The sequence below is a fragment of the Balaenoptera borealis genome (genome assembly GCF_965194805.1).
Source record: "Balaenoptera borealis genome assembly, chromosome: 11".
Lineage (NCBI taxonomy): Eukaryota > Metazoa > Chordata > Mammalia > Artiodactyla > Balaenopteridae > Balaenoptera > Balaenoptera borealis.
The window spans coordinates 3,309,062-3,324,618 of NC_138868.1; the positions used below are offsets into that span (position 1 = coordinate 3,309,062).

Below are 15,557 nucleotides of genomic sequence, written 5' to 3' on the forward strand. Positions count from 1 at the left end.
AATCAGACAAATCCACGCTGCGCTGCTGACGGACTGTGCGAGCCTGGGCACAGCGCCTGGCCTCTCTAAGCCTCGGCGTCCACGTCTGTTGAATGGGGATAACAACAGCACCTGGACCTCACGTGGGTGTTTGTGGGATTAGGGAACAAACTCGTAAAGCATTCAGCACGATGCCTGGCACAAAGGAACAGCCTACCGAACGCTACTACCTGTGACTGTTAAAATTGCTTTCCCCCAAATCTAGCATCTATGGCTCCGCTTCCATCATTTCTTTTTAAAAAACACTACGGGGAATTCCCTGGCGGTAGAGTGGTTAAGGACTCAGCGCTCTCGCCGCCTGGGGCCCGAGTTCGATCCCTGGTTGGGGAACTAAGATCCCGCAAGCCTCGCAGCACAGCCAAAAATAAATAAGGAAATAAACAAATAAATAAATAAAATTTAAAAATAGTAACAAAAAATAAAAAACACTATGTCTATCATAAATAAGCGTGCAACAATTAGAAGGCAAACAAGCGGGAGAAAGGCAAACTCTTACATTTGTCCCAGTGAACGACCTATTTCCAGCGGAACCAGCAGCATATGTTAAGTGGAGGGTGAGTTTCAACACTTCCATTAAAACGTCAATCATTCACCAGTACACAACCACATAGTGTTCATTCACGTAAAACGACAGGGACTCTTCAATACTTCACAAAGAAACAAAGGCATGCTAAATTACTAAATATTTTACCTTTCTACGATGTTTCCTTAAATCACTAGGCTGACAGATGCATGCAAAGAAATGAAGAGAAACCAGATTTACTGCACACTTTGAAGTTAAAAATTCAAGGATCAGTACAGGCAAATATATTAAAAAGAAAATGACAGAACACATGTAAGTGAGATAAGATTTAGAGAAAATGTAACTGGAAATAGAACATTTTTTTGACCACAAAAGTTAAATATAATAAGCTATTCAAGATTTCCTAGAGAAACACTATAAATTATTCCTCAGGAAGATACAATTCTATTACAACATACTCAGTTTCTTATAATATGGCATTCTGTATAACAAAGGGCCCTAACAGTTGTCTATTCTAAGCCAAACTTCTCTATAACTTAGTTTTTCTTAATAAGAAACATGTTATACTTTAAAATAGCAATCTAACTGATGAGGAAGTAATTGGAATACCTATTTTAACACTGAACAAATCTAACCACCTATTGGACATTAACATAAAATCCTTACCTAGAATTTGATTTAAAACTTCTCAAAATAAATTTATTGATTAAAGCAGGTACCCTGTGAAAATATGTAAGAATAAAAGCTAGCATAATAGCAGATAGAGTCTTTACATTTTATGATTTATAGAAGATAATTTAATTAAAAATAGTCTAGTAAAGACATTAACTGTGCATGTTTAATAAGCCGATGAGATTTACCGTCTTAAATAATACAAGCACCAAAACCAGAAAGTACGTTGTGTCAAAGAGTCCATTAATTCTACACTTAATGGGTCATTTCTTTACATAAGCAACACCTCACTTGTGAATTACACGCATGCTGTACAGTGTGAGCGAAAACACTCTGATCCATCTACATCAGGCCTGCAGCCATACCTATTACGCAGTGATACACTACATAACACTTACCGCTACGGGGGAAAAACACTGTTTAATGAGAAACGAAGATAACACAGAGACCCCACTAAAGAGCCACGACCAAGCATAGACACACACTGTGGACCACAGCGCTGCTGTGGAAGGGACTTATAACAGAGTGGGGTGGACGGGGAGGGGAGCTGGATGGTAAACTACAGACTTGGCAGTGGGGAGGCTGGGGTCTGGATTAACAACGATAAAACAAAGGATGATACAGGGAATCAACACCAATGACAGAAGCAGACACATCGTCAGCCAGTACAGAGAACCATATAACAAGGAAAAAAATACACAGAACTGTTTTTCCAAATTCTCTGAAAGAAATTAAGCATGAAACCACAAATGAAATCATCAAAGAGTTTTAAATATCAGCTAATTAACTAATGATGTAAATTATAAAAACAGTATGCCAAAATACCACAAAATGGACTAGTTACCACTTCCCATGTCACTAAAATGATTCATAGTTGATTTAATTATACGCTGGCTAACAATGCAGCTAAAATGAAAATGGGCGGTAACAGAAAAAAAGTATAATACAAGTGCAGTTAAAAAGTAGAATATTGTAAATATGATTTCATGTGGTAAACAGCAATGCACTCACAAGACCTAAACTACATACACAAGAAAGTTGTAACGTGTGCTTTAGAGCTGCACACCGTCACCACACGGTCATCGCATTTCCAGATGAGGAAGCATGAGGAGGCCCGTCTGCTTCCCTGGGAGCCGCGGGGCACTGGCTTTTAACCTGGTTCCACACGCAGAGCCGGCGTGAGCGCGCGGCCAGGTGCCTCAGCAAGAGGACCAGTTTAGCTTTTTTGGTTTTGTTTTGACCGCATGCCCTGCCCCCTCCAGTGAGGCATCCCTAGTGTAAAGGAAGACAGCGTTGACTCTCTGTACAGTTTTCGAGATGCCATTAGGGCTGCCTATGTTTACTCTTGCTAAGCTGTCTATTCCTGAAAAACAAAAACTTTCCTGTAGCTGCTGTGCCTTGCAGAGGCCATGCCCAATGTTACACAAAGGAGAACTTTGGATGAGTTCATGATGACATGCTAAGCTGGTCGCCCAAACATTAAAATTAATTTGTCATTCATTGGGAGACTGATTAAATACTAGCTGGCTTTAAAAATCTTGAACCTCTGAGCATAGCAAATGTACCTGATTTTCTTCTAGGTCAACAAAGAAAGCAAGCAAGCAAACCAGGTGTGCTGGGGGAGGGTGCAGCAGGGAGAAGGCAGACACTTACCAGAGTCATGACGCCGAGTCTGTCCACTTCCCTCGCCGGGCTGTGCGGAGCCCTTCGAGGGGTGGGCCGCCCGCTGCTGGGAGGGGAAGAGCTGGCCCGAGAGGAAGCGGGGTACGGGGGGATGGAGCTCACTGATCGAAAACGACCAAGGCTGTCTAAGCTCCCACTGCCCACCCTGCTCTCAATCTCCTCCGCCCTCTGCTCCGTGTTCTCCTTTTCTTCTTGTATCAACCTAAAACAGAATAAAACCGTCACCTGCCTTTGTCAGAAAACAGAGGAACGTGTCTAGATAACAAATCTGGGTTTGTGTTCTGTATTACGATTAACGACTTACCACTGAATCTTACAAAGTTGCTTCCGATCATTCACGTTTGATTTTACTTATTTACACTAAAATTCTGATGGGGGCTGGGTGGCAACTCTCACTGCATAATGAGATATTTAAAATTTACAACTTTTACCTTCCCTGTTTTTAGAGCAAAGCTGCATACCTGTCTATCAATTTTTTCAACTAGAAATCGGGAACTCTGATATAATCAAAAAAGCAATTCACAAAGCAATTTGGAGTTTTTTTTTTTTTTTAATCAATCATCAATTTTATACACATCACTGTATACATGTCAATCCCAATCGCCCAATTCAGCACACCGCCATCCCCACCCCACCCCAGTTTTCCCCCTTGGTGTCCATACGTTTGTTCTCTACATCTGTGTCTCAACTTCTGCCCTGCAAACGGGTTCATCTGTACCATTTTTCTAGGTTGCACATATATGCGTTAATATACGATATTTGTTTTTCTCTTTCTGACTTACTTCACTCTGTATGACAGGCTCTAGGTACATCCATGTCTCTACAAATGACCCAATTTCGTTCCTTTTTATGTCTGAGTAATATTCCATTGTATATATGTACCACATCTTCTTTATCCATTTGTCTGTCAATGAGCATTTAGGTTGCTTCCATGACCTGGCTATTGTAAATAGTGCCGCAATGAACATTGGGGTGCATGTGTCTTTTTGAATTACGGTTTTCTCTGGGTATATGCCCAGTAGTGGGATTGCTGGGTCATATGGTAATTCTACTTTTAGTTTTTTAAGGAACTTCCATATTGTTCTCCATAGTGGCTGTATCAATTTACATTCCCACCAACAGTGCAAGAGGGTTCCCTTTTCTCCACACCCTCTCCAGCATTTGTTGTTTGTAGATTTTCTGATGATGCCCATTCTAACTGGTGTGAGGTGATATCTCACTGTAGTTTTGATTTGCATTTCTCTAATAATTAGTGATGTTGAGCATCTTTTCATGTGCTTCTTGGCCATCTGTATGTCTTCTTTGGAGAAATGTCTATTTAGGTCTTCTGCCCATTTTTGGATTGGGGTGTTTGTTTCTTTAATATTGAGCTGCATGAGCTGCTTGTATATTTTGGAGATTAATCCTTTGTCAGTTGCTTCGTTTGCAGATATTTTCTCCCGTTCTGAGGGTTGTCTTTTCGTCTTGTTTATGGTTTCCTTTGCTGTGCAAAAGCTTTGAAGTTTCATTAGGTCCCATTTGTTTATTTTTGTTTTTATTTCCATTACTCTAGGAGGTGGATCAAAAAAGATCTTGCTGTGATTTATGTCAGAGTGTTCTTCCTACGTTTTCCTCTAAGAGTTTTATAATGTCCAGTCTTACATTTAGGTCTCTAATCCATTTTGAGTTTATTTTTGTGTATGGTGTTAGGGAGTATTCTAATTTCATTCTTTTACATGTAGCTGTCCAGTTTTCCCAGCACCACTTATTGAAGAGACTGTCTTTTCTCCATTGTATATCTTTGCCTCCTTTGTCATAGATTAGTTGACCATAGGTGCGTGGGTTTATCTCCGAGCTTTCTATCTTGTTCCATTGATCTATGTTTCTGTTTTTGTGCCGGTACCATATTGTCTTGATTACTGTAGCTTTGTAGTATAGTCTGAAGTCAGGGAGTCTGATTCCTCCAGCTCCGTTTTTTTCCCTCAAGACTGCTTTGGCTATTCGGGATCTTTTGTGTCTAGATACAAATTTTAAGATGATTTGTTCTAGTTCCATAAAAAATGCCATAGGTAATTTGATAGGGATTGCATTGAATCTGTAGATTGCTTTGGGTAGTATAGTCATTTTCACAATATTGATTCTTCCAATCCAAGAACATGGTGTATCTCTCCATCTGTTGGTATCATCTTTAATTTCTTTCATCAGTGTCTTATAGTTTTCTGCATACAGGTCTTTTGTCTCCCTAGGTAGGTTTATTCCTAGGTATTTTATTCTTTTTGTTGCAATGGTAAATGGGAGTGTTTCCATAATTTCTCTTTCAGATTTTTCATCATTAGTGTATAGGAATGCAAGAGATTTCTGTGCATTAATTTTGTATCCTGCAACTTTACCAAATTCATTAATTAGCTCTAGTAGTTTTCTGGTGGCAGTTTTAGGATTCTCTATGTATAGTATCATGTCATCTGCAAACAGTGACAGTTTTACTTCTTCTTTTCCAATTTGTATTCCTTTTATTTCTTTTTCTTCTCTGATTGCCGTGGCTAGGACTTCCAGAACTATGTTGAATAATAGTGGTGAGAGTGGACATCCTTGTCTCGTTCCTGATCTTAGAGGAAATGCTTTCAGTTTTTCACCGTTCAGAATGATGTTTGCTGTGGGTTTGTCGTATATGGCCTTTATTATATTGAGGTAGGTTCCCTCTATGCCCACTTTCTGGAGAGTTTTTATCATAAATGGGTGTTGAATTTTGTCAAAAGCTTTTTCTGCATCTATTGAGATGATCATATGGTTTTTATTCTTCAATTTGTTAATATGGTGTATCACATTGATTGATTTGCATATATTGAAGAATACTTGCATCCCTGGGATAAATCCCACTTGATCGTGGCGTATGATCCTTTTAATGTGTTGTTGGATTCTGTTTGCTAGTATTTTGTTGAGGATTTTTCCATCTATATTCATCAGTGATATTGGTCTGTAATTTTCTTTTTTTGTAGTATCTTTGTCTGGTTTTGGTATCAGGGTGATGGTGGCCTCATAGAATGAGTTTGGGAGTGTTCCTTCCTCTGCAATTTTTTGGAAGAGTTTGAGAAGGATGGGTGTTAGCTCTTTTCTAAATGTTTGATAGAATTCACCTGTGAAGCCATCTGGTCCTGGACTTTTGTTTGTTGGAGGATTTTTAATCACAGTTTCAATTTCATTACTTGTGATTGGTTTGTTCATATTTTCTGTTTCTTCCTGGTTCAGTCTTGGAAGGTTATACCTTTCTAAGAATTTGTCCATTTCTTCCAGGTTGTCCATTTTATTGGCATAGAGTTGCTTGTAGTAGTCTCTTAGGATGCTTTGTATTTCTGCAGTGTCTGTTGTAACTTCTCCTTTTTCATTTCTGATTTTATTGATTTGAATCCTCTCCCTCTTTTTCTTGATGAGTCTGGCTAAAGGCTTATCAATTTTGTTTATCTTCTCAAAGAACCAGCTTTTAGTTTTATTGATCTTTGCTATTGTTTTCTTTGTTTCTATTTCATTTATTTCCACTCTGATCTTTATGATTTCTTTCCTTCTGCTAACTTTGGGTTTTGTTTGTTCTTCTTTCTCTAGTTTCTTTAGGTGTAAGGTTAGATTGTTTACTTGAGGTTTTTCTTGTTTTTTTAGGTAGGCTTGTATAGCTATAAACTTCCCTCTTAGAACTGCTTTTGTTGCATCCCATACGTTTTGGATCATCGTGTTTTTATTGTCATTTGTCTCTAGGTATTTTTTGATTTCCTCTTTGATTTCTTCAGTGGTCTCTTGGTTATTTAGTAACGTATTGTTTAGCCTCCATGTGTTTGTGTTTTTTTACGTTTTTTCCCCCGTAATTCATTTCTAATCTCATAGTGTTGTGGTCAGAAAAGATGCTTGATATGATTTCAATTTTCTTAAATTTACTGAGGCTTGATTTGTGACCCAAGATGTGATCTATCCTGGAGAATGTTCTGTGTGCACTTGAGAGGAACGTGTAATCTGCTGTTTTTGGATGGAATGTCCTATAAATATCAATTAAATCTATCTGGTCTATTGTGTCATTTAAAGCTTCTGTTTCCTTATTTATTTTCATTTTGGATGATCTGTCCATTGGTGTAAGTGAGGTGTTTAAAGTCCCCCACTATTATTGTGTTACTGTCGATTTCCTCTTTTATAGCTGTTAGCAGTTGCCTTATGTATTGACGTGCTCCTATGTTGGGTGCATATATATTTATAATTGTTATATCTTCTTCTTCTTGGATTGATCCCTTGATCATTAGGTAGTGTCTTTCCTTGTCTCTTGTAACATCCTTTATTTTAAAGTCTATTTTATCTGATATGAGTATAGCTACTCCAGCTTTCTTTTGATTTCCATTTGCATGGAATATCTTTTTCCATCCCCTCACTTTCAGTCTGTATGTGTCCCTAGGTCTGAAGTGGGTCTCTTGCGGACAGCATATATATGGGTCTTGTTTTTGTATCCATTCAGCAAGCCTGTGTCTTTTGGTTGGAGCACTTAATCCATTCACGTTTAAGGTAATTATCGATATGTATGTTCCTATGACCATTTTCTTAATTGTTTTGGGTTTGTTTTTGTAGGTCCTTTTCTTCTCTTGTGTTTCCCACTTAGAGAAGTTCCTTTAGCATTTGTTGTAGAGCTGGTTTGGTGGTGCTGAATTCTCTTAGCTTTTGCTTGTCTGTAAAGCTTTTGATTTCTCCATCAAATCTAAATGAGATCCTTGCTGGGTAGAGTAATCTTGGTTGTAGGTTCTTCCCTTTCATCACTTTAAGTATATCATGCCACTCCCTTCTGGCTTGTAGAGTTTCTGCTGAGAAATCAGCTGTTAACCTTATGGGAGGGGAGTTCCCTTGTATGTTATTTGTCGTTTTTCCCTTGCTGCTTTCAATAATTTTTCTTTGTCTTTAATTTTTGCCAATTTGATTACTATGTGTCTCGGCGTGTTTCTCCTTGGGTTTATCCTGTATGGGACTCTCTGCACTTCCTGGACTTGGGTGGCTATTTCCTTTCCCATGTTAGAAAAGTTTTCGACTATAATCTCTTCAAATATTTTCTCTGGTCCTTTCTCTCTCTCTTCTCCTTCTGGGACCCCTATAATGCGAATGTTGTTGCGTTTAATGTTGTCCCAGAGGTCTCTTAGGCTGTCTTCATTTCTTTTCATTCTTTTTTCTTTAGTCTGTTCCGCAGCAGTGAATTCCACCATTCTGTCTTCCAGGTCACTTATCCGTTCTTCTGCCTCAGTTATTCTGCTATTGATTCCTTCTAGTGTAGTTTTCATTTCAGTTATTGTATTGGTCATCTCTGTTTGTTTGTTCTTTAATTCTTCTAGGTCTTTGTTAATCATTTCTTGCATCTTCTCAATCTTTGCCTCCATTCTTATTCCGAGGTCCTGGATCATCTTCACTATCGTTATTCTGAACTCTTTTTCTGGAAGGTTGCCTATCTCCACTTCATTTAGTTGTTTTTCTTGGGTTTTTTCTTGTTCCTTCATCTGGTATATAGTCCTCTGCCTTTTCATCTTGTCTATCTTTCTGTGAATGTGGTTTTTGTTCCACAGGCTGCAGGACTGTAGTTTTTCTTGCTTCTGCTGTCTGCCCTCTGGTGGTTGAGGCTATCTACCAATTTGGAGTTTCTAAACACAAGTCTCTAGACCAGATGAAAATGCTGAGTTGATTTTTTTTTAAGGTTGAATTTGAACAAAAGTATTATTTCATAAAGTTCTCTACCAGCCTCATGTGAGTTTCTTTTTTTCTGTTTGTTTTTTGGTTTTTTTTTTTTTTTTGTTCCCCAACCAGGGATTGAACCCCTGCCCCCTGCAGTGGAAGGGCAGAGTCTTAACCACTGTACCGCCAGGCAAGTCCCTCATGTGAGTTTCTGGGTTCATGTCAACCACGCTGCATTACTCTGGAATTCAAGGTTAATGTTCTTCTCCCCCAGTGTGTACTGGATGGTTAAATAGCAGTCTAAATATTTGATTATGCAAATACAATTATTTTTATATTAAAATACCGGGTCCTTGTCGTAACCTTCCCAATTTAAGTTCTACTTACATATCCTGAAAGTATTTTCTCAGTTTTGATAACAAGTCGATGGACAGAATTTACCATTTATATCAGGTCAACCTGCTGCATGAGGAAAAAAATCACTTTTACCTAGCAACACGCTATAAAAATAAAAGTATATAATTGTTTCATAGTTCCCGCAGGGATGGGGAAAGACAGTCTTTCAGAGCTCATCTGGGTTCAAACACAGCACACGAAGAAGTCAGTCTATGAAGTCAAAAGTGCAGGCAGCACAACCTACTTTTGCCATTTTTGCCATTTATTCTGCGGCCTTTCCTCTCTGGCCCCCGTCCTCTGCAGGTGGGAATGGGCACCTCTGCCTGTGTTAATGTGACAAGAGCAATCTGAGCAGCAACTCTGATCGGGTCCACCACAGGGTCACCGGCCTGGGGCCGCTCTGCACGTGGACTTGGGACAGGAGGTGTGGCCATGGCAGATCTGACACCGGGCAGGCCTCAGGGTACCCGGTCACACTATTGCCCCCAGACCTAAGGCCTCCTGATCACTACAAGGTAGTCCTTTGGATTCTATTCCCTGTTTTGCAAAGTAACTATTATAATTGCTAAGACAGTTTCTAAAGAAAACATCTTAAATATACTGATGAGACTAAAAAATACTCAAACACACATCCTTTGACCACTGTCTTACAAGAACCAATTTTCACATTATGTTAATTTAAAAGCAAAACGCAAGTCCGGGTGGGAGTCTGCCAACCTGAAAACCCCAGCTTTTCTGTTCCCAGTGGCTTTGGGACACACCGCAGAATACGCGAGGCTCCGAGGGACGCACAAGAGGGCGACCCCTCCGTGCCGGAGGGCGCACGGGCTGCAGGGGGGCAGCACCTCGGGGCTCAGAGCTGGGGGGACACGCCGGCTGGCAGAGGCTGATGAAGGGTGCCCTCACCTCCTGCGGCACGCCCACCCTCACCTGCCCCTGCGCCGAGCTTTGGCCTTTCTCCTGGTCGGCCACCCCGTCACCCAGCCCTGCCCCGGGAAAGGAATCCAGGGAGCCGACTTCGCCCCGATGCCCCGGCGCCATGTCTCCGCTCCACACCCCGGACGGACATGGCCTCGGCTCTCTGCACCCCGCCCTCTCTCTCCAGATGTGTCGGCAGCTTCCGGGGGCAGGGGCTGAACGCCTCTCCCCTTCCACGACGTCTCACACGGTGTGCTGACACCACAGCTGTGGGGAGGATGCCCTGTGTAACCGAGCTTTATAATCAAGGGCGGCCTCAGGACTTCAAAGTCTTACGACAGAACCGAAGTAAGCTTTCTCATTAGGGGACACTTAGGCTTCTCTACGTAGCGACCACCCCTCAGAGACACCGTGCTCGCGGGGAGACAGGCGCGGGCGCACGCACCGGATCTCTTTGTTGATGGCGTCCAGCTGCTCCTGAAGCATCATGGCCAGCGTCTGGGCGTCGGCCTGCCCGCTGGGCGACAGCAGGGTGGCCGAGCTGAAGAGGGTGTCCCTGTCGCCCTCGCCGTCAGACACGTCCGCGTCGCTCTCGAACGCCTGGGCCACGCTGGCCAGCACGCTGGCTTGCTGGGCGCGCTCCCAGTCCTGCTCGTTCAGCGTCTGCACCTGTGCACGAGAGGCCACGTCTCAACAGCAACGGTCACGGCAACTGCGGTCTACCGGAAACTTATAACAATTTTACACAGACACCCAGAAGATTCTGGAAAAATGGGTCACGCTTAGAAGCCACTGACATCTGCTAAGTGAGCAGTATTTAAGAAGTGGGCAGGAGGAGAATCTATTTCTTAGACGGCCTGGCGACATTCACGTCCTAGCCTGGACGGGAGGCAATCCTATGACGTTTTTCACAAGGCTGAGGCGACCGAGTCAGAAACAAAAACCGAAAATAAAAAAAATTAATTCCGTGCCACCATCAGCCAGGCTGAAGGGAAGTAAAAAAAAAAAGTCCATCAGATCCAAAGCCGCTGGGTTCACCTCAGCTGCCATAACTTTTACCAGTGTCACCAAGTAACACGGTTCTCGGAGGTCCCTTCGTCCTCCCGCTTCTGAGGCTGGTCCGAACAAGCGCGGACACGAGCAGCCGCAGCAGCAGCAGGGCGACGGGAGAGCCAGACCCCGACAGCCCTCAGGGCGCAGGGAGCCGCAGCGGGGCTTTTCTAGGGAGCCGCAACTCCCGCTGCAAGGGCACCTCTGCGCACGGAGAGGGTGACGCTGTCATCAGAACATGCACGGAAGCAGCGTGCTCGCTGGGGCTCTGTGCTGCCTCTCCTCTGGGGCCGTCTCACATCCCTTCCCTCCCCAAACCTCCTCCCGCCCCCCATCCCCACCTCCACGCTCAGCCCAGGGTCCTGCCTCCCGTTTCCCAGACACGACCTCAGAGTAACCGCGGGGCAGCCTCTAGACGCAGGCTCCCCGGCCCCCTGCCCCTGGGGCCTGTCTGTGCCCACGCACTCCGTCTTCCTCCCTGACCCTCCCCAGGGCCGGGCCACCCCTTCAGCTGCTCCAGGATCACCTGCCATCACTCCTCCTTCCCTGTGGCTAATCCACGTCCTAGGGGCTCATTCCCAACAGCCTCAGGACGTCCACTCCCTCCTCTCTCCTTAAAAGCACACAACAGGAACCACAGAACTCTCCCCCCACGGCTCCTTCCAGCAACCACTGCGTTTCCCTGAAAGCTCCCCAGGGCAGCCTCTGCTCCGCCCCTTCCCTCCTCCGTCTCCCACTCTCTGCAAGCAGCTGTGGCTCCAGGGGGCTCCATGGGGCCCGCAGGACTAAGTCCCCTCCCCCACGCTGCCCCAGCAGAGCATCGGAGCGTCTGGCTCACCGGGCCCCGCCCTCCCGGGCTACTCCTCACCCTCCTGCCACCCCTTCTCAACCTCCCAACCTCTGAATCTGGGGTGCCCCACGGCTCTATCCTTGGACCTCATCTCTCGCTCCATAGGCACCCACCGGGTGACTCTATCTGGCTCATGCCTTTAAATACCACCTGTACGCCCATGACCCCAAGTCTACCTCGGGTTGAGAGCTCTCCCGGGTCCAGGCTGGAACACCCAGCTGCCGACCTGACACATCCCCTTGGACATGTGCTGGGCCTGTCCACCTGAACAGGACCGAGGCCCAGATCCCAGCCTCCCACGACCCGGCTATCTTCCTCACAGCAGGAAACAGACCCCAGCCTTGAGCTGCTCCCGGACCGCCCCCGCCCCCGTAGCCTACATCCAGTGCACCGGCCCGTCTTGCTGGCACGACCGTTACCTCCGAATGGCTACTTCCCCTCCCTTCCTCAGGTCTTTGCTCGAACGCCACCCTCCTGGAGACCCTCGCTGGCCACCCTGTTTAAAAATTATGATTCCCCTCCTTGTTTGGCAACTCGGGTACCCTTGGTTTCCTTTCCCTGCTTATTACCATCTGACAGGCTGTGGTGACTGAAAAATACGTCCATGAATTCTTTAAGCCTCCTCCCTTCAAGAGGCAGAGGGCAATTCTTCCCCGACCCCGTGAGGGAGGGCAGGATCAGAACGCAGCTCACTCAATGATCAGAACGCAGTGGAGGCAAAGGTGTGCAGCTCCCGAGACGGCGGCATGCAAGGCCTCTCCCCCGCGCTCTCGCAGAGGGAGTTCTGAGGAAAGCCAGCCCCATGAAGAGGTCCACACGGCACGGACCGGGGCCCTCTCGCCAACAGCCAGGTGAGGGAGTCTGAAAGCGTGCCACCCAGCCCCGGGGGAGCCTGCCGGTGGCGGCGACCTCAGGAGGCCCTGAGCCGGGCCCATCCCACTAAGATGCTCCCACATGCACACGAACTGTGGACTATTAAATGTTCACTGTGAAGCCACTAAGCTTTGCAGTGATTGGCTATGTAGCAGCAGATAAAGAATACACACAGCATATTTTATTTTACTTTCCATTTACTGCTGCCTCTCTCTTCTCACTAGGGTGTGCATGTTGGGGGGGGGGGTGTGTGTGCAGGCATTTTGTCTGTTTTTAATTCTCTGCTGGAGCCCTAGGTCTGAGGATGCCTGGCCCAAACTAGCTGCTCACTGAATATGGGAGCTCAAAATACAGAGACGTATATAAAAAATATATGCCATGAAACGGACAAAAATATGAAGGCAGTTGAACTTCCAAATGAGAATTCTTCTCACTACAAGACGATGAATATGTGTATTCGTTTACTCTTAAGGACGACCTCAAACCTGTGCTAATCAGCGCTGTGCTGTGCCTTACAGTAGGGCACGTTATCAAAATTTGTTCTTAAAAAAAAAAAAAAAAGCTTGCCTTAAAAGTGAACTCAGCCAGTAAAAGGAAAATGGGGGGAGGGGAAGAGAGAAAGAGACCCATCAAGCTTTGTTTCAAAACAGTCTCAGAACCATAGGGTGAGGAGGCAAGTATCTCACAGAGCACAGGCCCCGGGATAAGGGGTGGGGCGGGGGCGGGGGAGGGGGTGGGGGCCCTTGCCTTGGAAGGCTCGTCGCGCAGCGCTGCCAGCCGGCCTTTCTGGGGGCGTCGCAACACCGCACTGCTGCTGAAGGAGTCCGAGGGCCCGTCTGCCATGGGGAACCTGAAGTCTGGGACGCTGCCCAAGTGGGGTCGGCTGAAACACGGGGGAAGAAAAAGGTCATTATTAGGAGAAAAGTGACCTCACTTTGTTGGCCGAGCCAGAACCTGTCAACTTGGAAAATAAGTGATGTCACAGGAAAAGGTCACCCAGGAGGGCACCGCTCTCCCGCTCCAACAGCAACCCACCGCCTGCCCCACCAGCTGGAAAACTTCCACATCCAGGAAAACCAGTGCAGACACAAGGACATGCAGGTGACAGCGACGGAATCCAGCTGTCTGTGGTGTACAGGGGTCTGTGGTCCACCTGGGAACCCGCCCTCAGGTCAAGGTGTTGGGCCCGGCACCTGCTCTGCTTCTTCCTTGACATCCACACCTCCCCTCTGGCCTTCAGCTGTTCTCTCCTTTACTGTTTGGGCCAAGATCCCCAGTGTGAAGCCCATCAATCACAAACATTCCTCTACCTGGAACACCGTCTATACCGCTCACAGCGCCTCAGACAAACCAGCAGCAGAAACCCCTCTGAACCACGGCTTAGAGCTTAGATGGACTGGTGTTTCCGAATCGAAAGCAGAGTCCTGGGTGTAATTAGATTAACGATCAAGACTCTAGGCTGAAGAAGTCCCAGAACAGGTGGTTGGGGCCCTGAGCATGACGACAGAAACCTGGCGTGGGTGTCAGGAGACACCCCGGTCAGTGGAGGCGTGGCCCAGCCTTGACCGTGGGCCCACCTGCACCGCGGGCCCAGCCCAGGAGCTGCTCGGCCCTTGTCTCTGGGAAGAAGGGTGGCGCCTTCATTTGCAGGAGTCCTGAAATCCGGGAAACAGACTCCATTCCCCTGAGGAGAGTAAGCACTCCTCACACCCCCTGCAGAGGCGGGCCAGGACCACGTGCTAGCTCAGCCACCTCTGGTGCATGCACTGCTCGACATTTTTAAAAGAAACGTCTTCAAGTGTTGCATAGGATTTATCCCTTGTTTGCAGGAGATCAAAGTCTGGAATCTCCCTTGAACCGCAACTGTCTCTCCCATACCCTCTGGCCTCATTCCTAAGGAAACTGCTCCTTCTTTCTCAGCATGACTTCTACCCAACTGCTTGGGGGCCACAGCACACTTCGAAATCGGGTGAAAGCTACGACACAAAATCCCACACGTGCTTTTGGTGGCAGGCGGATCCTCTTAAGTCCACAAACGCCCCCGGGTTCTGTCGCCCCGCGGCAGTCATTTCCCAGTCTCCTTACGGAGCCCACACACCATCTTTCTCCCCCACTCGTCAACCGAGGCTGGCTTTCCTCCCAGAAGATCTCAGACACAAGGTGACCGATTTCACTGTGAAGTCCTGCCAAACAAGCCGAGCCTGCCCTTCCTACGAGCCATCTTTTCAGTCCTCCCTCCGCACCCCGAGGCCCCACTCCCCACCTGCTGTGATCCGTCTTTTCCCATTTCTACAGCTCCTGACCACCTCTCTGCTAAGCCACTTGACGTTACACCTCTAGAGCTGCCTCCTTGAAACATCCCCTCCCACAGTACCCAGCCCCTCCAGCCCACTGTCTTCAGAGCACAGAGTCCGCCTACAGCCCCTGCTGCGCCATCAGAGCAGAGCCTCCCACCCCGCGGCCCCCCTGCGCCATCAGAGCACAGAGCCCCCCCCCCACGCCCCTGCGCCATCAGAGCACAGAGCCCCTGCCACCCCCCTACACCATCAGAGCACAGAGCCCCCCCTCCACCCCCCTGCGCCAACAGAGCACAGAGCCCCTGCCACCCCCCTGCACCATCAGAGCACAGAGCCCCCCCTCCACCCCCCTGCGCCATCAGAGCACAGAGCCCCCCCTCCACCCCCCTGCGCCATCAGAGCAAGAGCTGCTTCCTCGTCCTTCACTTGCACTGTCACACATGGCTCTGGTGACCATGCCCAAGGCTTCTCCATTGAAAACCCCCGCAACCGTGCCAGCCCTTCGGTTCTGGCACCTGCGCCCCCTTCATTACTCAAAGTCCCAAAAGAGTAACAGGCTGTGCCCACCTCCTCCTCCTCCTCCAGGTACCGGCAC

General features: G+C 46.6%; 1 protein-coding gene across 7 annotated transcripts in view; it reads right to left on the minus strand.

The window, feature by feature from the left end:
• PPFIA1 (PTPRF interacting protein alpha 1) overlaps window positions 1-15,557 on the minus strand; it is a 93,435-nt gene that overhangs the window by 27,318 nt on the left and 50,560 nt on the right. For 5 of the 7 annotated variants that reach the window (XM_082341864.1, XM_082341865.1, XM_082341868.1 and 2 more), the window contains 3 exons: window positions 13,413-13,548; window positions 10,338-10,561; window positions 2,888-3,119 (listed from right to left, as the gene is read on the minus strand). In XM_082341864.1, coding sequence (XP_082197990.1) covers window positions 2,888-3,119; window positions 10,338-10,561; window positions 13,413-13,548 — 592 coding nt within the window. Of the gene's footprint in view, window positions 1-730; window positions 761-2,887; window positions 3,120-10,337; window positions 10,562-13,412; window positions 13,549-15,557 lie in introns of all 7 variants that reach the window. The other 2 variants (XM_082341870.1, XM_082341866.1) reach the window with 1 other exon arrangement.